Source organism: Coptis chinensis, chromosome 5 (genome assembly GCF_015680905.1).
Source record: "Coptis chinensis isolate HL-2020 chromosome 5, ASM1568090v1, whole genome shotgun sequence".
In the NCBI taxonomy this organism is placed as follows: Eukaryota; Viridiplantae; Streptophyta; class Magnoliopsida; order Ranunculales; family Ranunculaceae; genus Coptis; species Coptis chinensis.
Window position 1 is genome coordinate 86,988,058 of NC_141460.1, and position 20,746 is coordinate 87,008,803.

At 38.9% G+C, this 20,746-nt stretch overlaps 1 protein-coding gene across 1 annotated transcript; it reads left to right on the plus strand.

Annotated features, from left to right (window-relative positions):
* The first annotated feature begins 449 nt into the window (after window positions 1–449).
* Window positions 450–1,217, plus strand: LOC147499704 (uncharacterized). Its single transcript, XM_086563522.1, has one exon. It carries the CDS (start codon window positions 450–452, stop codon window positions 1,215–1,217), a length of 768 nt encoding a protein of 255 aa, XP_086419648.1.
* Window positions 1,218–20,746: the final 19,529 nt, after the last annotated feature.

Here is a 20,746-nt window from a genome sequence, read left to right on the forward strand (position 1 = left end):
AATATTGATTTGAGTTGGATAGTTTAATTTTTGTAGGAAAAATGGATATGAAATTTAGATTATAAGAATTTCTTTTTAAAAACATTAATGCTCAAAAACGCACGGATATAGACCGCCAAGAAAATTTATGTATACAGAAAATTGACGTAGCAAACCGTCAATAATTTTCAAATTTGCATCCCAAATTCTATTAAAATCGGAAAAATTTGACTAGTGAAATAGCAAACTTTGACAGTTATAAACCGTCAACAATTCTATTTATTATTGACGTTGACCACCCGTCAAATAAATTTAAAATTATTGACGGTAACTAACCGTCAAGAAAAAAAACGACTACGGATTTTTTGACGGGCCTTGAGACAGGCGATGTCAGTCAAAAACAGTGTTTTTTGACAGGGTCTACCTGTCAAAAAAGTCTTATTTTCACCTAGTGGAAGTACAGATTGTATATGGCTCTTTTTAATAACAATGATGTGTTGATGTGCATAATGTTCCAAGCTACCCTTAGCGGAGAAGCTTTGACATGGTTTAACAAGCTCCATCCTCATTCAATCCATACATTTCCACAGCTCGCCGACAAGTTCTCAAAACATTATCGCTACAACAGGAAGACCATAAAAGGTTCTAGAACTCTTTTCAACCTCCACATGGAGAAAGGAGAAAGCATTCGAGACCTTGTCAGAAAACTCAGGGTGTTGCTCAAGGAGGTCAGCAATGTCCCAGATGACGTTGTTGCGCAAGCTTTCAAAAATGTTCTTCCTTTTGATAAGTCTGGTCTATACAACTCACTAACTCTGAAGCCTCCAGAAACAATGCAAGATTTGCTGGTGCGAGCAGAAAGGTATGCTACTATTCAGGAAGATTCAAAGTACAAGCAGCAAGGGGATTTTTCAAGTGATAGAGGAAAGCAGGAACAACAACAGCGTGACAAAGACAGAAAGAAACATAACAAAGATGCCAAAACTGGCGTCTCACAAAGTCAAAAGCAAGATGGCCGCCCGAGCAAAGATCTCACTCTTCCAGAGCTCAGCGTCAGTCTCTCAGAATTGTATGACAAGCTCAAAGGAAAAATCTCCAAGTCGTTCCCTATGAAACCTGATACTAAGGGAAGGAGAGATAAGTCAAAGAAATGCAAGTATCACAATGATTTCGACCATACTTTGAATGACTGTTATGCATCCAAAAAGGAGATCTCCAGAATGGCAGATGGGGGATAGCTGAAGGAGTATCTAAAGGGTAGTCAAAAGCTGGCGCATGTGAATCTGATCGAGCACGATGTGATAGTTGTATGTCATGCTCAGGCGGTTGTGTGCTCATCCAACCGTGAAAAAAAATGGAGCATGAAGTGCAAGATTCAAAAAATTGGTAGTTGGAATCATGTAAACAGTATCAACTTTAGATCTGGGTTCTATGCTGAGACTATTGTAGAAGGAGGACTAACTTTTATTAAAGAAGATGAGCGAGGAGTCTACTATCCTCACAATGATGCTGTGGTGATTACAGCATGGGTTGGCATCCGCAGAGTCCAAAGAATTCTAATAGACACTGGCAGCTCTGCCTGTATCCTATTCTCTGGATGCTATTCTGTCATGAATCTCGACGATGATCTTATTCAGGAAGATGATACTCCAATTATCGGCTTTAATGGTGCTCCAGCTAAAAAGGTTAGTAAAATTAATTTGCCAGTCACAGTAGGTCCTAAGGTTGTAGGAGTTGACTTTGTTCTGGTAGACTCCCCATCCACATATAATGTCATTCTAGGCAGAGATTGGCTTCATGCAATGCATGCAGTGGTGTCCACTTATCACCAAGCTGTTAAGTTTCCAACAGCAGAGGGAACTTGTAAGATCCGAAGTGACCAGATTGCATCCCTGAAATGCCATGAGCATGCGATGGATAATTATAAAAAGTCTGAGGTCAGAGGACACACCATTCTCAACACTGAGCAGAAATAACAATTACAGCAGGGCTGGACCAGAGCACCAAGGAGGGCAATCAAAGCACCTTGGGAGGTACCAACCAAGGGACCTCCAATAGTTGATAAACTGAAAGAAGTGCAGATAGGAGAAGAAGAAAGTCAGACCACCTTCATCTCTAAAGAACTTTCTGAAACAGAGAAAGAAGCTTTGGTGGCCTTATTGAAAAGTAACAAAGTTATCGTTGCTTGGAATCCGACAGATATGCCCAGAATTGACCCCAGCGTCGCTTGTCATAGATTAGACATCGACCCAAAAGTCAAACCAGTAAGGCAGAAACCACAGAGAATGGCCCCAGACAGGAAACTCTTAGTGAACAAGGAGATTGACAAGTTATTTGAGGCTGGATTTATTCGACCAATTGAATACCCAACTTGGGTTTCCAACATTGTAACAGTACCAAAGAAGAATGGGAAGCTCAGAATTTGTGTCGACTTCACAAACATGAATGAAGCTTGCCCACTGCATCCTTATCCTATACCCAGAATTTCAGATATGGTGGATGCGACATATGGCTTCAATAAACTGTCTTTTATGGATGCAAGCTCAGGATATTATCAGATTGTACTGCACTATGACGACCAGGAGTATACAACATTCATCACAGACAGAGGCCTATATTGCTATATTGTTATGTCATACGGCCTAAAGAATGCTGGGGCCACATACCAAAAGCTTGTTAATACTATCTTTGCTGATCTTATTGGGGTTATTATGGAGGTTTATATTAACGACATAGTGGTGAAGTCAAGCGAAGAATGCGATTATCTTGCCGACCTGCAGAAAGTATTTGATCGACTAAAGAAATACAAAATGAGGCTTAACCCTGCCAAATGTTCATTTGGCCTATCTTCAGAAAAATTCTTAGGGTTCATGATGACCCACAGGGGAATTGAAGCTAACCCAAAGCAAATTCGAGCTATTCTCGACATGCCACCCCCTACCTGCATAAAGGAAGTACAAAGGCTCTTAGGTCGTCTTGCGGCTCTCGGTCGTTTCATATCTCGATACTCTGATAAATGTAGGCCGTTCTTTCAGATTTTGAAAAGTGCATCCACCTGGAATGAAGATTGTGAAAATGCTTTCTCTAAAGTTAAAGCCTACCTTACCTCTCCCCCAATTTTGGTTAGTCCAAAGGCTGGAGAACCTGTAGAAATTTATCTTGCTGCAACTGACTCTACAGCCAGTGCAGTCATTTTTGTTGATGATTCTGAAGAGAAGCCGGTTCATTTTGTTAGCAAAACACTGACCGCAAAGCAGAAAGTCGTTACTCCAAAATTGAGAAAGTCGCGTTGGCCTTAGTACATGCAGCTCGGCGGTTGAAGCCGTATTTTTAGGGGAGAACGGTGAGGGTTTATACTGAGTATCCTTTACGAAAGACCCTCGACAAACAGGAGGAATAAAATAGGCTGATTGAATGGTCGAGTTACCTCAGCTCATATGATATTGTTTATGAGCCAAGGACTGCAGAAAAGGGGCATGCTCTAGCCTCTCTAATGGCAGATTTTCCTGTGGATGACATCCAACTAAGTCCAGAATTAGCAAAAATAGAACAACTTCCTGATCATTCTGTTCAGTTCCCTGCACAAACTGAAGAATTCTCACCTAGTACATTCGATTCTGGGGGCGAGCGCATTCTTGACAGTAATCAAGCACTCTGGACCATCTTCACCGACGGTTCAAAAAATGCATCCGGATCTGGTCTAGGTTGTGTACTTATCAGCCCAGAAGGATAGAAAATTGAAAGGTCAGTCAGACTAGGCTTTTCGGCCTCTAATAATGAAGCCGAATATGAAGCTGTTATTTATGGTATGAATGCCGCACTTAAGCTGGGAGCAAAGAACAGTCAAATGCTAACAGATTCTCGCTTGGTGGCTAATCAATTTGGTGGTACTTTTCAAGCAAAAGATGAAAGGATGTCAAAGATATTTGTGATCATTCACCAATTGGCTGTGCAATTTGACAAAATCTCCATCAGTCAAAGGCCAAGGAATGAAATCAGGCACGCTGATGCACTAGCTTATCTCTCTGCAGCTGTCCAGCTAGATGAACCAAGAGAAATCCATATTGATTTCCAACAAGAGCCGAGCATCAATTTAAAACCAATGAGACTTCATGAGGCATATGTTATAGAGTGTAACGCAATGCAAGTCTGTGTTGTTAACACTCAACGAAGAAAAAGAGAACAGGCGGATCATGCATCTTCAGAATCTAAAGATCAAGTTGATGTTGAGGATTGCCAGACTTTGGCATCCTTACGCAAACAACTCAAAAGAAAGCATCCCACATTCAATGATTCATATCAAGGAATGAACCCTGGTAACCTTGGCAGTATTGGGGGCGACCATGAAGATACTGGGGGCGACATCATCCCCACTGAAAGCGAAAAGTCTGAATCTGAAATAGAATCTGAAGAGGAAACTCTTGATGATTTAGAGATAAGGGACTTAGAAATCTTGGCACTAGAAAAATTTGATTGGAGGCTACCCTTCATCGAGTATCTGAACTCAGGGAATCTCCCCACAGAGAAAGCTTTATGTCAGAAGGTTAAGCGAGAGGCATGGAAATTCGCAATATTGTTCACTAAAGAAAGAGTCGCTCGACTTTACAAAAGGCCAATGGGGTTCGGGCCACAGTTAAGATGTCTTACCCCCCGAGCAAGGCGAAATGATACTTAAAGAAATTCATGCTGGTGTTTGTGGGAATCACTCGGGAGGTCGCAGTCTTACCCACAAGGCTTTAACGCAGGGTTATTGGTGGTCGTACATGCAAAGAGACACAAAACGAATCACTCAAATTTGTGTGTCGTGCCAGAAACATGCTAAAGTTGGAAAACTACCAGCCACAGAATTACACCCAATTCTCAGCCCTTGGCCTTTCTCAAAATGGGGGCTCGACATCGTGGGACCTTTGCCTAGGGCACCTGGGAGAGTTCGTTTTTTGTTGGTGGCTATCGACTACTTTACAAAGTGGGTCGAAGCCACAACTTTGGCTTCAATAACTACTGTTGATGTAAAGCGATTTCTGTGGCGTGATGTTATCTACAGGTTCGGAGTACCTTCAGAATTAGTATCAGATAACGGTTCCCAATTTGGCTCCACAAAGATGCAACAATTCTGTGGGTCTATGAGCATAAAGCACAATTTTTCTGCTCCTTACCATCCTGAAGCAAACGGCCAAGCAGAGGCTACTAATAGGGTAATCCTAGATACCCTTAAGAAAAGGCTTACTGGAGCTAAAGGCAACTGGGTTCGTCAGCTGCCTGCTGTCCTATGGGCATATAGGACTACTCCTAGAAAGTCCACATGTTTTTCACCATACTCTTTAGCATATGGTGCAGAAGCAGTAAAATCATGGCGCCAACAGCCAGAACTGAAGCAGTAAAATCCGGAGTTGAAAATGAAGTCTTAGCTTATGACAAAGCTCTTATTGATGAACGCCGAGATACAACTCTTCAACATTTAGTCAAATATCAAGAAAACATGAAGCGCAGTCATGATAGAAAACTCAGAGAATGTGTCTTCAAACCTGGTGACTGGGTCCTCAGAAAAGCAAAGAATTTTGATAACCCGAGCGCGGGTAAGTTTTCTGAAAATTGGGAGGGGTCATTCATTGTGGATAGGTTGGCATCTAAAGGTTCTTATTACTTAAAATCTTTAGCCGGCGATGTCATAAGTAAAGCATGGAATACTTCTCATCTTAGGAAGTTTTTTAAATAAATGATGCACTAAAATCATTTAATAATGTCGTGAAAATCTTTCGCTGGCAATGTCAAGAGTAAAGCATGGCTTCTCATCTTAGCAAGTTTTTCTTTATATCATGTACAGAGTCATTGAATAACTTCTAAGTCCAATGATCATTTGTTGTCATTCATTATTTGCCTCATTGAAAGTTAATACTCTTATTAACAGTACTATGAATTTTTAGCATAGCTACACTACAGAAATTCAGGTTCAAGCGCACAGTGCCTGGTCAAGTTCGGACTGGTGGTTAACCCCTCCAACTAGACACACTGCAGGTTCAATCCTAAGAGAACCTAGCTGGTATATACGACATTGTGATCAAATCTCTATCAGCTTTACAAAACCCGGTTCAAATGCTCAGCATGCCTGGTCAAGTGAAAAAGCCTCATTTTTGCTTGCAAAAATTCCAAGCTCCAACATTTTTGCACTTGGAAGTGCATAGAATACTAAATACACACTCTAAAGCCCAGCTGAATGGCATCAATTGTTTAGCTTGGTACAGACCAAAGCGTCCCTCTTGCCTGTTCAAATCCTTATAATTGACTGAGGCCGGTGATAAGGCAAGTGCTGCGAGTGCGTCTGGCTTGAAAAATGTCCCGTATGACTAAAGTATCGGGTCCAAGTATATGGCTTTGACCCTCTTGCCTGGCTTCGGCATGAAACACAAATCCCCAAAGTTCAAAAAGCCAACATACAGAAGCGCACTGTGTGTTGGTCCGAGTAAATGGCATCGACCCTCTGGCTCGGTCCTATTTGTGAACTGGGTAACTCCGAACTTTTAGGACTTTAAAAACCCAAGTGCTGGATGCAATCTATCCCATGGAGGCGCCGCCAAGTTTGGATAGAGAGCATCGCTTGGTACGGTTGCATGACATTGATCCTCTCAACCGAAAACAATATGCATAGAATCAGACTTTGTGCATTAAGTCATCTCTGAGCTTCATAGCAAAAAGCTCAGCCCAGCTACGCTTCAGGCTAACTGGGATAATCTTTTCTGAAACGGTCCAAGATAACACCTTCAAAGGTTCAACTATATGGACTTATTTATATCTGAGCATTACTACAAAATTGCTCAGTCCGATTATGCTACAATCGGGTCATTCTATAGATGCAGCTCACTATCGTTCGAAATATATTCTGAGTATGGCAACATGATCAGCCCGATTGTATCTATTCAACTGGGTTATTCTACAATGGAATTCTATTAGTGAATCGCCAAACATCAATTCATTATCAATTCTATTTCCTTTTACATTATGCTGGTAAAAATATCCAATTTTACCAGTATACACAGTAACTTTCTTATTCAACACTACACGTGAATCGTATCCACATGTAGTGTTGGGGGGCAGTAGTATATAGCTTTGCTAATATTCAGGCCAATACTTTTCAAGTTCTATTTTATTGCCAAGCCACTGTTGAAGATCTTTCATTTTAGAAAAGTCCATGGCTTCAAAATATCCTTACAGGACACATCATGGTAATTCAAGATAACTAAAGTGCAGGAGCCTTAGAAATATCCTTATAGGCCACATCACGGTAATTCAAGATAACTAAAGTGCAGGAGCCTTCAAAATATCCGAACTACAAACGGAAGATACATAATAAGAAAAGCAAAATGTCAAGCTGGCTAGTCTGTAACACGATTCTTGAGCAGGCACAACTCCTCAACTAGATGCCAGTTTTCCTGCACCACACGACCGGTATTCTCCTCACTCAGACGACGATCATTTTCCATAGCTCGTACAACATTTTGGGACTCCCTGAGCTTATCCACTAAAGTAATCAGTTTTAAGTCTTTAGACGCAATCATCTCATCACGAAAGCGCATAACGGTGTGTTTCTCTAAGCTCCATTTACATTCCTCTAACAAAGTGGTAACGTGGTCTCATGAACGTTGAGATTCTAGCTCAGCCTCGGCATAAGCCTCACGAAAAAGGGTGGAGGACTTAATCAAGACCTCCTCGGCATGTGATATAGATAAAATTTGAATAGTCTACCTACGAAATGAACAATGAAACTCAAAACGTAAGTAAACTAAAACTAATCTTAAGTGTCTAATTTATCAAAGATTTCTCTACTCTCAATCCCTTGAGATATAGTGGAGTAAAGAGGTTCGCTCCACTCCTAGTGCTCTAACATGGAATGTTTTCTAGTCTAATTGATCAATCTTAAAGTCAATGAGAGCTTTACTGAAGGTGTTAAACTACGATGCAATGTGAAAACAATATGTTGAATTTAACTACTTAATGCTATGGCAATATGATTGTTTTGAATCTAGATAAAAGATTAGAGGGGAATTGAATCCACCTCGAATCCAATTTTATAGCCTAGCATAGATTCTTGTATCTCGATTCTTACGTTCTTACGAAAAAAAATCGAAGTTCTAATCCCTAGTGTTCATGGCATTTCTACCGAAAGTACTAACTAGCATATGAGGTCGCCCACCCATTCTCATGGCTTAATCACGACCTTCTAGATTGGAATAGACTCTACAATGCTTCTACACTATACCACTAAGTTTTCATCAAGGCTTCATCAACCCCTCTAATGGAGGTTTTAGCCTTGAATCATTCTGCAATCATTCCCATATGAATCTAAACTAAACATATTATCAAGATTCGAAATTTACTAATCTAATTAAACAATAATTAAATTCTAATTAACAACTAATAAATGGTAACCAACAATAATTAAAACTAGATCTAATATATTGAAATAACACAATTCGAAATTGATAAAATAACTATTTTATTTATCTAATCAATCAAGAACAATGATTCAAAGACTTAATCTAAAACAAGAATTGAAAATGGAACTAAACTTAATTTTATTAATTAAACTAGATCTAGAATTATCTATATTGTTTTAGGTCTAACTAGCTACCATTAACAAAGAGCTAAGCTTTGGTTTTTATATGTCCAGATCCAAAAATCGTGCATGGGCTTGGAGCCATGTTTTGGGCCAGAGAATCAGGCCCAAAACCCAATATTTTCAGTCCAAAAAGGCCTCTTCAGCTGCAGTTGGCTTCAACAGACTTTTCGTCCACTTTTGCTCCTCTGATTGGGTCAAGGCTTAGACCATTCGAAAGCTCTTTCCGAGCCGGTCGTTTTGACATAAGGTAGGTCCAATTCCGAGGTCTGAGTCCAAAGATACGGCTTTTGGAAGTTCTACTGACTTGTGTGCTGTTTCAGCCCGCGTCGACTTTTCAGCTTTTGACCGGGCTTTAGAAAGGCTTTGTCTTCTTGAATCTTGGCCTTAAATCACGGAACTCCTTAGTAACCGACCTTAGCTCCTTTATCTCGCTAAAGTGGCACATTTCTGCACATAATGGACTTTGAAACCTGAAATGCATAAAAACACGTAATCAGTGTTAACTCTTAATTATTACTCACATAATTGGTCTAAAGGTATGACTGTTATAGGGTTAAAACTACAGTTTTGGGCTCTTATCAAACCACCCCCAAACAACATTTTTCTTGTCCTCAAGCAAAGATGAGAAATTAGAATAAGTAACCAAAAATGGAGTTCTATCTACTCTCGTTTCGCTGAGTGCGATTGCATTGACCATATGCAACAAGGCCTTAAACCACTAGGAATTCCCTAGTGGACGAGTCATAGCCTCGTGAGAGTTTTCCAGTAAAGGTACTCACAAACTTCAACTATACTACAACGACTAAGAAATTAAACTATTGTTTCCTCATTCATATCTCAATTATCTATACATCTCACTAGCAATGAATACAAAATAATCATGTCGAAACCTAAGCTAATATATGCATAATAATCAATCATCTACGAATAAACATATATACAATGAGTAATACTATGAAATGTCTAGAAGGTGCGTTTCTGAAACTCGGAATAGCGTCCTTAAGTAGGTCCTCACATAAATGTCAAGACAAAAACCACTCTGATTTTTCCGCTCAAGTTTCGCTACTCCAGCAGTAATGCGATTGGGCACACTTTACCTTACAATCTCAATGACAACAAGGAAGCCGGAGTCGATCAAACACATCTGCCACTTACTATCACACTAACCTATTCCTAATTGAGCTAGAGGTCTTTATTAGGTGTTGCGGGGATTAGGAGATGGTTCAAGAAGGAAGGAAATTGATATTCAAAAGGACAAGTCTGAGATAGTAGAGTCTTCATATTATGTAACTTAGAGAAAATCTTATTATTTACTTTTGCTTCTATACTTTGTTTCCATCCTTAGCCATATTTTTTTTTTCTTTTCTTTAGCTTTTGACTCCTTTTATTCTATTTTTTTTGAGTTGTTATTTTATTTCTATTTTTATTTTTCTTTTCTTTGGATGGGAACTTCTTTTCTTTATTTTCTGAAGCAATTAACTAACTTTTGTTTACACCGGTTTTTCTCTTCTTCTTTCTTCCTCATTCTATTCTCAAACTTATTCTAGATTGGGTAGGTTGATTTTTTTATTTTGTTTTGTTTTTGTAATAGGGTAAAGGATTTGTGGTTTATGAAAGGCTAAAGAAAGGCTCAAAGGGGCGACTAGCGGAAAATAATTCATATGTTTGAATTTCTGGCTATATCGATCCAAAGAGGGCCTAAATTCTCGCTTAGGATATGGTTTAGTGATCAAGCAAGTGGACGTGTGATTTCTCTATCCGGATTTTACTTCTCCCTTGTGTCATTTCTCAAATGTTTCGCTCATATAAGGCTTTAGGCTATATTCTCACAGGATTTGTAGAATAAGTACTCTAGCCTAGATTTTAAACTTATCGCTAACAATCATAGATACTCATGTAATATATTTATAGATAGATGCAAAGATTATTACCTACATATTAACCTAAGTTTCTAACAATTATTCTGATGCAAAAACTACGTGAGACTTCTAGATTGTTAAGAGCATAGAGAAAGAAAACAATACCAATATTCCTAAGTGTATAGCATAACTTATTTATTTATATTTTTGAAATTTTTTGAAATTTTTTTTTTTTAAACTTTAACTAGAAAACAAATGCATATTATACATATCTATATCCTAACAGATGCCTTAATTACACGTGTTTCTATGCCCCCAAACAAGAATCATGCTTTGTCCTCAAAGTATTGTAAATAAAGAGGGTAGGAAAAATATCATTGAAACGTGTGAAATTCAGGAACATCTGCAAAACAAAGTTATAACGTACTAATATAGGAAATAAAAACTGACGCAACTCTATAAGAGTTCCACCCATTATGGGGCTAACCGAATTAAATTGCTTGGGACATAAGCAAACACTAACAAAACTAAAAACTTACATTATCTCTCGCTTAAACATCCTCTTCCTCGTCAGTGAGACGAGGTTCCTTCGCATCCTGCTAGTCCATTGTAATTTGCCAAGCTTGCCGCCAGTTATCATCTACTAATGCTAACCTGTTAAGTGTTATCATGTCTGATGGGATGTACGGGGCAACCAAATGAGGCTGCACCTGCCATCCCGGCCAAGTCATTATTCGCGAACGCGAATTTAAATCACCGATCCGACAGTGGTCTCATGACTTCAACCCTTTTCCAATCTGTGAATTGTGCACAGAATATGGGTAAACAACTACGCATGATGCGGCTTACTAAAACAGGCATAAGAAGATACTTACGCCTCATGGTTTGGGCTCTCTTAAGACTAGCGACTAATACTCGGGGAATGTCATATCTGCGACGTCCCTCAGCTAGAGCGAGGAAAATGTCACCCGCTAGCATTATTTTGCGAAATGAAGCGCCATTCCCCAAAATATTCATCGGGATGAATAACATGGTGGTGCCTACGTTTAGGGAAAGGCTACCAAGGGCAATGCTATATCGCCTCGGTCCATTACTCGAAATACCCTCCCCATAATACTCATGGAAATATGTATAATCATAAAGATATGTATTATCGGTCATATCGCCCATGTGTGAACAGGATCGGTATTGGTAATCCTCAAACTAGAGCGACCACATTTTTATCGAATTGATGTGTCGGTGTCTTCGACTCTGACTGACGAGAACTCTTGTTCTCCATCCCGATTACTATAGAATTTAACATGGTCGTATAAATAAAGGTAAGTAGTTGTGGTGAATATGAATCGTCATCACTTACCCGATGATGGACGCCATCCTAATCGCAGGATTCTTTGCCGGAACCAATGTCCATAGGTCTCGTGCCCAACACATCTTTGAAAGACTGTTCGGTATGACTATAGGAGATGTCATCACAATAACTCTTTGAATAGCTCCACAAAAATCCCCGGAATGACCGCCTAAAAATTGGAATTTTTCCGTTAACATAAGGCGGGCGAATTGGTGCGCACATAGGGCGGCGGTCGCATTGTGTTAATGTTTTACAGTGTTTTTGGCTGCGGGTGGCCTTCGACAAAAATTTTTCGAAAATGTAAAGGCGGTGGCAAGATTCTCGACGAAATAAGCGCTTCGTAAGTCTTGAACCCGGAGTTTAGAGCAAAAAGAAAGAAAAACTTGGAGTTTAGAGCAAAGGTCGGTTACTAAGGAGTTCCGTGATTAAATGCCAAGATTCAAGAAGATAAAGCCTTTCTAAAGCCCGGTCAAAAGCTGAAAAGTCGACGGGCGTAAACAAAGACACAAGTCGTGAGAACTTCCGAAGCCCATTATCTTTGGACTCAGACCTCGGAATTGGGCCTACCTTATGTCAAAATGACCAGCTCGGAAAGAGATTTCCAATGGTCCAAGCCTTGACCCAATCAGAGGAGCAGAAGTGGACGAAAAGTCTGTTGAAGCCAACTACAACTGAAGAGGCCTTTTTGGACTGAAAGAATTGGGTTTTGGGCCTGATTCTCTGGCCCAAAACATGGCTCCAAGCCCATGCACGATTTTTGGATATGAAAGTATAAAAACAAAAGCTTAGCTCTTTGTTAATGGTAGATAGGTTAGAGTAAAAAGTAGCCATTAAAATAGCTTCTAGATCTAGTTTTTATTTAATTGTTTTTAACTAAGTTTAATTTCAAATCCAACTCTTGTTTTAGATTAAATTCTTAGAATCGTTGTTCTTAATTAGTTTGATAAATAAAATAGCTAGTTTGTCAATTTCGATTCTTGTCATTTACATTTGTGTTAGATCTGATTCACTTATTACTTGTTATTCAATTCTTAGTTATTAATTAGATTTTAATTATTGTTTAATTTAGATTAGTAAATTTCAATTCTTTATATCATGTTTAGTTTAAATTTAATCTGAAATGATTGCGTAATGATTCTCGGCTAAACCTCCATTAGAGGGGGTTGAGAAGCCTTGATGAAAGCTTGATTCCGACTATCGTAGAATCGTCGTAATTTCCTTTCCACTCTAGAAACGATTAGTTCACCATGAGAATGGGTTTAATCGTTCACATGCTAGTTATGAATTGGTAGGAATGCCATGTGTAATTAGGGATTAGGAAGAACTAAATTGTTCTCGAAGCGATTCAATTCAGATTACGACGATTCGTCGTTAATAGGATTAAGTCGAGTTAAGGTGGAATCAATCCCCCTCTAACTCCTTGTCATAGAATCAACGTAGCATTCCCTTAGTTGTTCAAATAGTTGACTAGTGCATCTTGTGGGTAGTTGCATCGTAGTCTAGTTGCCTTTTCGTAAATCTCTCATTAGACTTTAAGAGTTGAATACTTATACTTAGAGAACATTAACATGCGGAAGGACTAGGAGTGAAACGAATCACTCTACTCCACTATATCTCATAGGATTGAGAGTAGAAATCTTTGATAAATTAGGCACGTAACTATCGTTTAGTTTTACTTACGTTTAGAGTTTCATCGCTTTATTCATTAGTAAAACTATTCTTTTTACGTTTATCAAATGGCGCCGCTGCCATCTTAGTTTCACTTTCGCATTGTTTTCGTAGTGTTAGTACTTTTCTTAAAGTCTCATTTCACCCACCCACCCGTGTTTGATTCATACTGTGGTTATCCGATTCAACGTTGGAAAATTCTGGGAAAAATTACACTGAGCGCGACCGCGCCCTAGTAGAGCGCACCTGCGCCCTATAGCCTGGAGCAAGAGCGCGACCCGCCCCCATATGGAGCGCGACCCGCCCTAAAAACACTGTAATTTGAAAATTACCCGAAGCGCGACACGCTTCTATCCGAAAGCACTCGCAGCCTTTGTTAATTTTTCTCGGATTTCGGCGGTTTTGATTCGAACTTTGATTTTTCATATTTTCGGTGTTCTAACTCTGTTATATACACCGAACACGCGTAAACAAGACGCTTATTCAGGAAGCCGAAGCAAGGGACTTGAATCAGGTATTCTTTTCTTCCACACCTCGCATCTCCTATTAGAGTTTTATACTAGTATATCAGAATTGTTTGGAGTGTTAATGTGTTTAGCTAAGTTTGGTTTTAGCCTTGTATGAGATTAAGGTCTGGCCGAACAAAAACACCAAACGTAAATACACAACAACATCAACAATCAAGTCTATCTAGTATACCAACCACTACACCTCTAGCTACAATTTCACACACTACACTTGCATCAATGGCTAAAGAACAAGAGACTCCTCTCTCTGATTTTTATAAAGCCCTAAACGATGGCCCTAAGTCGTGCATCGTTCTTGCAGACCTAGTGGGGGATTTTCGAATCCCCCCTAATATATTTAACTTGTTACCGGTTTTTCATGGTTTAGACCACGAGAAGCCTTACCAACACATGCGTAGGATAGACCAAGTTCTCACTACATTCCATCATCCTAGCGTAAGTCCAAATCAAGTTAAACTTAGGGTGTTTCCTTTCACCCTAGCCAACAAGGCGGCGTCTTGGTTAACTACCCAAACGCCAAACTCTGTGGACTCATGGGATCAACTTGTTCAATTGTTCATGGAACAATTTTACCCACCACTAAAGACAGATGAAATGCTTCACAAGATTCATTTCTTCAACGGAATCCTCATGAATCCTTTTCGGAAGCACGGAATCGTTTTCGATCTTTCTCATTGAATGCCAAAGATCATAATCTTGCGAAAAGACACGCTTTGTTCGTTCTTTCTTCAAGGGGGCTTTCACATTATCATAAGGAGGTTCTAGATATCATGGTGGGGGTAGCTTTCTTAGTAAAGGAGCCTTGGAGGCTTATAAATTCTTAGAAGATCAATCTAAGAAGAACAACAATTGGGGAGGAAACGATTCCTCCCGGCTCCTCTCCTTCTTCTCTTGAGGTTAAACATGATCCCGAAGCTTAAAACTCTTATCGATGCCCTCACTAAAAAGGTAGATGCCATCTCTGTTCAACAACAACCCACTCCGGTCATAAACATTAACTCTACTTTCGTTGTAATGTGCATTTGTAGTCTTGAGCATTCCGACTTCTATTGTCCTCTTGTCTATGCACAAACACCACCACAACCATCACACTTCAACCCGGTTAACTCAACATCAAGGACAAGGGAACTTAGGTGACAGAATAGAGGTTTAGTACCCATAACCCGGAACTATCAATATCAAGACATGAACGCTCAACAAGCTTTAATTCCAATACAACCATCTACGGACAAAGTAGTAGTGACCTTGTTGGAGAAACAAAATCAAATTATGCAACAAAACTCCAACTTGATGAAAGATCAAAGATGATCAAAACTCTAATATGATGAAATAAACGATGCAAATGATGCAGTCTTTTGTGCCAAAAGGTTATTGACATGTCTTCTAACCAAAATAATAACCAAATGGCGTGTTTCCAAGTCAAGCGATTGCCTAATCCTAAGTCAACAAACACCGCCTTTGAAATAAAACAAAGTATTTCTTGTAATGGTAATATAAACCAAAGGGGACCTGGTGCAAATACACTACCCTTCGTTCGTAGGCGAGAGTAGTTGATAACCAAGTGACTATGCCTAAAGATTACCCGCAAACTAAAAATGATGACATACCAAATACTATAATAGAAACTGAAGACCCTACTGTTGTAGAAATTACCGGTTAAACCACAACCAAAAGTGGAAAGCATTACAAGACCCAATAATAGAAAGTGAAGACCCTACCTGTAGAGGTTCCAAGATGGACACCTAGTTGGAAAACGGCTAGAGATAAAGCAAAGACTAATAAAACTTTTATCCCTTACGCTAAAAATAGCGATAAAGCACCATATCCCCAAAGACTAGTTGTGTTTAAAAGGACGAGAATTTTGATGAGATTAGGGAAGTGTTTAAAAATTTGACTATAAACCTACCTTTTCTAGAAGCTATAAAAGTCTACGACACGCTTAAGTTTCTAAAAGAGTTGTGCACCAAGAAAAGGAAAACCAACATACCCCACTTAAACATTCTTAAATGAACAATATCCCTCTTTATCCGAACATAACGGAATTGTTAAGTACAAGGACCCAATTAGATCATCAGACAATGCACCTTAGGTGATACCTTCATAACAACTGCTTTATTAGACTGGGGAGGAAGTGTTAACTTACTCCCTTTTTATTTATATAAACAACTAGGTCTAACAAAACTTCAACCAACCAAAATGACTTTGCAGTTAGCCGATTGTTCTATTAAGTATCCCAAGGGTGTAGTTGAAAATATTCTCGTTAAAGTTCAGGATTTTTACTATCCAGCCGACTTTGTTATTCTTGACACAGAAGTTGCTCATGATTCCATTCCCATCATCTTAGGGCGTCCTTTCTTGGCAATCACCAATGCCCAAATTAATTGTCGGGATGGCTCAATGACTCTTACTTTTGGAAATCTTTTTGTAGAAGTTAACATGTTTAGACAAACACAGGGACAACTAGGTTTGCCTGTAGAAGGGGAAGTGAAGTCCATTGAGAGTTTTGTACCTCACATTAGTGCGGCTGACACTTTAGTCCCCACACTAGTAGATACCCCTCTTATGGAAGAAGACAAGGATCACAATTTCTACTCCCTAGACGTAGATAACATCAAGGAGGATTTCCTTCGACTCTTTTGCAACCCTTCTTTGCGCCTCATGAAGTTCTCTCCTATTGACATCCATTCATCTCTTGACGCCATGACGGAAGAAGAATTTTTAAGCCCTCTATCCCGGTGATTCTTCTTACCCACCTATTGAGGAATGTCTTGCATATCTCAAGGCCCTCGATGATATAGACCTAAGAACACTAGTTGAACACCATTCACCCACCTCACATCCTCATGTCACTCATTCACCTTCCATCACGCATGTCCCTCGCCCTCTACCTTTTCAAAGAACCATTGAGTTTGTACTTGACCTTGGCGTTTCTCCTATGCTTCATAACTATCTAAAACCAACTAGTGAATAAGTAACACCCAAGGACAAGCCACCTGACACTTTTCCATTTTTTCCTTCTCAAAATTATCCACATCCTTACGTATCTTCCACAACCATCAATTTTTCTCCGTTCATTTACTTGGCATCCCCTTCGTAGGAGGACAAAGAAGAAACTGTATGCTTGATTAGGTTTTAGATCTATAAGGCTTTACTCTCATTCCACTAAGCTACGTCATAGGAAATCTTGGTGCTTAATTCTGTTTGATGGTGCATTCCATGTTAATTATTTGTGGAAAGACCCACAACATTTTAGATTATTGATATATGGGAAACTGCATGTAAATACATATATATCACTTTAAGTCTAGGGAATCTGACTTTAAAAGACCCACGTTTTAAAACAAATTTTTACCTGTTTTCAAAAATTTGTTTGGGGGTGGGGTGTTTGGTTTTTCCATGCTTGATCACTAAACTTCCTATTCTTATCCCCACCTTGCTCCCTTTAAGAGTAGCTAGATTTCTCTTTGTTTGTTGTTTTGATGTTGTCTTTTATTATTTTTAGTAGATAGGATGTTACGTTGTTAAATTCCGTAGTTAACTTTGAATTTGGTAGTTAAATGTTGTTTGAATTTCAATTTTAATATAATGTTGTTCTTTTCAAATTGTGCATGGATTTTATTGTTAATCCCACCTTCCTGAATTGTTTGGGGGTGGTATTATTTATTCTATCATGATTTGTAGAAGATCCTCCATTTTAGAGTTTGTTTTTGAGTGAAGGTTGAGAATATTGTCGTAATTGGCATACCTATGATTAGATGTGGTGGTATGATGAAATCTAAGAGAGTTTAGAAGTTACTAGTCTAAATCCAGTATAAAAGATATTAGGGTTGTTATAGAATCAAGAATATGAGTTGTTTCCATTTTCGGGTTCGAAAATTTTATTGTTTCCGGAAATTGCCTTAAAGCTTTTTGGCAACCTACCGATTCGTTTTAACAATTCAAAACCTATAAAAACTTCATTCATTCTACACTCACAACCCACACTACACCTAACTTCCATCTCTCACCTTTCACTCCCACGTTTCCCGTTGTTCTTCACCATTTTCACAAATCAGCACCTCGAGGCGCTTCGCAGGAGAGCGCTTTTCGCCCTACACATTTTTCAGAATTTTTGTACAGAGCGCACTTCAAGGCTTCAAGGTGAGCGACTTCGGCCAAACACTGGAATTCCAAAATCTTCGTGAGGCGTGCTTCGGCGACTTCCATAGACGGGGAAATTTCCGTTTTTGCGGGTTGTTCCGGGTGATTTCCAATTTGTTTCGGGCGTAGTTTTGAGATGACATCTCCTACAATAATACCGAACAGTCTTTCAAAGATTTGTTTCAAAGCACTACTTATGGTGCTTGGTTTTGTGAGGTGATCACACACGTAAAATTTGGGAACCGCTTATGGTTCTTGCTAGCATTTGTTCTTGGACTTGCCATGCCCGCTGAAATACAAGACCCATGATGCTATTGGGTAGATAATATGCATGTCTACACTTATGACTTTTTGCATGAGGCTTATGGGTCCGGCATCTTCCGTGTCGAGGACCAAGGGACATATAACGTAGCTCTTGGTAGCTTCTCCCTTAATGTGATACGGTAATGTTCTTTATCATGCTAAACATATTAGGGGAGTGGCATTTTTCATCTGCGAATGATGCCACTTGCGATGTTTTCCTTGCTTTAGCTGAGGAACGCCTGCTATATGACCTTCCTAAAACCTTAATGTCTAGTTTAGCACGAGCCCATAGCATGAGGCATAAGTATCTTCTTATGCCTATATTAGTTTGTCGTATTATACTATGTTTCTTCCCTGTTTTTTGTGCCCGTTTCACGGACTAGGTTGGGGTCGACATTGTGAGACCCACCAATTCTATTATTTGATCTTTCCGTGCAATGACTTGGCAAGGGTGGAGGATACAACCTCATCAGGTTGCACCTTACACCCCATCCGACCAAGTGGCGCTTAACAGGTTAGGATCCGTAGATAATAAATGGCGGCAAGCTTGGCAAATTATAATGGCATGGCAGGATGCGAAGGAACCTCACTTCTTTATAGAAGAGAGGATGATGACGAAAACTGGAGTGGAGGTAAGTTTTTAGTTTCAGTTAGTGTCTGCTTATGTCCCAAGCAATTTAATTCTGTTAACCCCATAATGGGTGGAACTCTTATAGAGTTGCGTCAGTTTTTTTACTTCCTATATTAGTATGTTCTAACCTTATTTTGTAGATGTTTCAGAATTTCACGCATTTCCATGGTATTTTTCTACCCTCTTTATTTAAATGCTTTGAGGACAAAGCATGCTTCTTGTTTTGGGGGGGGGGCATAGAAATACGTGTAATTAAGGCATCTGTTAGGATATAAATATGTATAATATGCATTTGTTTTCAAGTTAAAAATTTCAAAAATATAAATAAATAAGTTTATGCTATACACTTAGGAATATTGGTATTGTTTTCTTTCTCTATGCTCTTAACAATCTAGAAGTCTCAATGTAGCTTTTGCATCGTAATAATTGTTAGAAACTTAGGTTAATATGTAGGTAATAATCTTTGCATCTATCTATAAATATATTACATGAGTATCTATGATTGTTAGTAGTAAGTTTCTGAAATCTACGCTAGAGTACTTATTCTACAAATCCTGTGAGAATATAGCCTAAAAAGCCTTATATGAATGAAACATTTGAGAAATGACACAAGGGAGAAGTAAAATCCGGATAGAGAAATCACACGTCCACTTGTTTGATCACTATGCCATATCCTAAGCGAGAATTTAGGCCCTCTTTGGATCGATATAGCCAAAAATTCAAACCTATGAATTATTTTCCGCTAGTCGCCCCTCTGAGCCTTTCTTTAGCCTTCCATAAACCACAATTTCTTTACCCTGTTACAAAAACAAAACAAAATAAAAAAAATTCAACTTACCCAATCTAGAATAAGTCTGAGAATAGAATGAGTGAAGAAAGAAGAAGAGAAAAATCTGTATAAACAAAAATTAGTTAGTTGCTTCAGAAAAAGAAAAGAAGTTTCCATCCAAAGAAAAGAAAAAAAAAAATAGAAATAAATAAAAACTCCAAAAATAGAATAAAAGGGAGTCAAAAGCCAAAGAAAAGAAAAAGAAAAATATGGCTAAGGATGGAAACAAAGTATAGAAGCAAAAGAAAATAACAAGGTTTTCTCTAAGTTACATAATATGAAGACTCTATTATCTCAGACTTGTCCTTTTGAATATCCATTTCCTTCCTTCTTAAACCATCTCCTAATCCCCGCAACACCTAATAAAGACCTCTAGCTCAATTATGAGTAGGTTAGTGTGATAGTAAGTGGCAGATGTGTTTGATCGACTCCGGCTTCCTTGTTGTCATTGAGATTGTAAGGTAAAGTGTACCCACTACACACTGGAGTAGCGAAACTTGAGCAGAAAAATCATAGTGGTTTTTGTCTTGACATTTATGTGAGGACCTACTTAAGGACGCTATTCCGAGTTTTCATAAACGAACCTGCTAGGCATTTCATAGTATTACTCATAGTATATATATTTGTATCATAGATGATTGATTATTATGCATATATTAGCTTAGGTTTCAACTTGATTACTCTATATGCATTGCTAGTGAGAGGTATAGTTAATTTAGAGCATGAATAAGGAAACAATAATTTTATTTCTTAGTCGTTGTAGTATAGATGAAGTTTGTGAGTACCTTCACTGGAAAACTCTCACGAGACTATAACTCGTCCACTAGGGAATTCCTAGTGGTTTAAGG

Coding starts and splice junctions, on each gene's coding strand:
- LOC147499704 (XM_086563522.1), top strand. CDS start 450: ATGGCTCTTTTTAATAACAATGATGTGTTGATGTGCATAATGTTCCAA.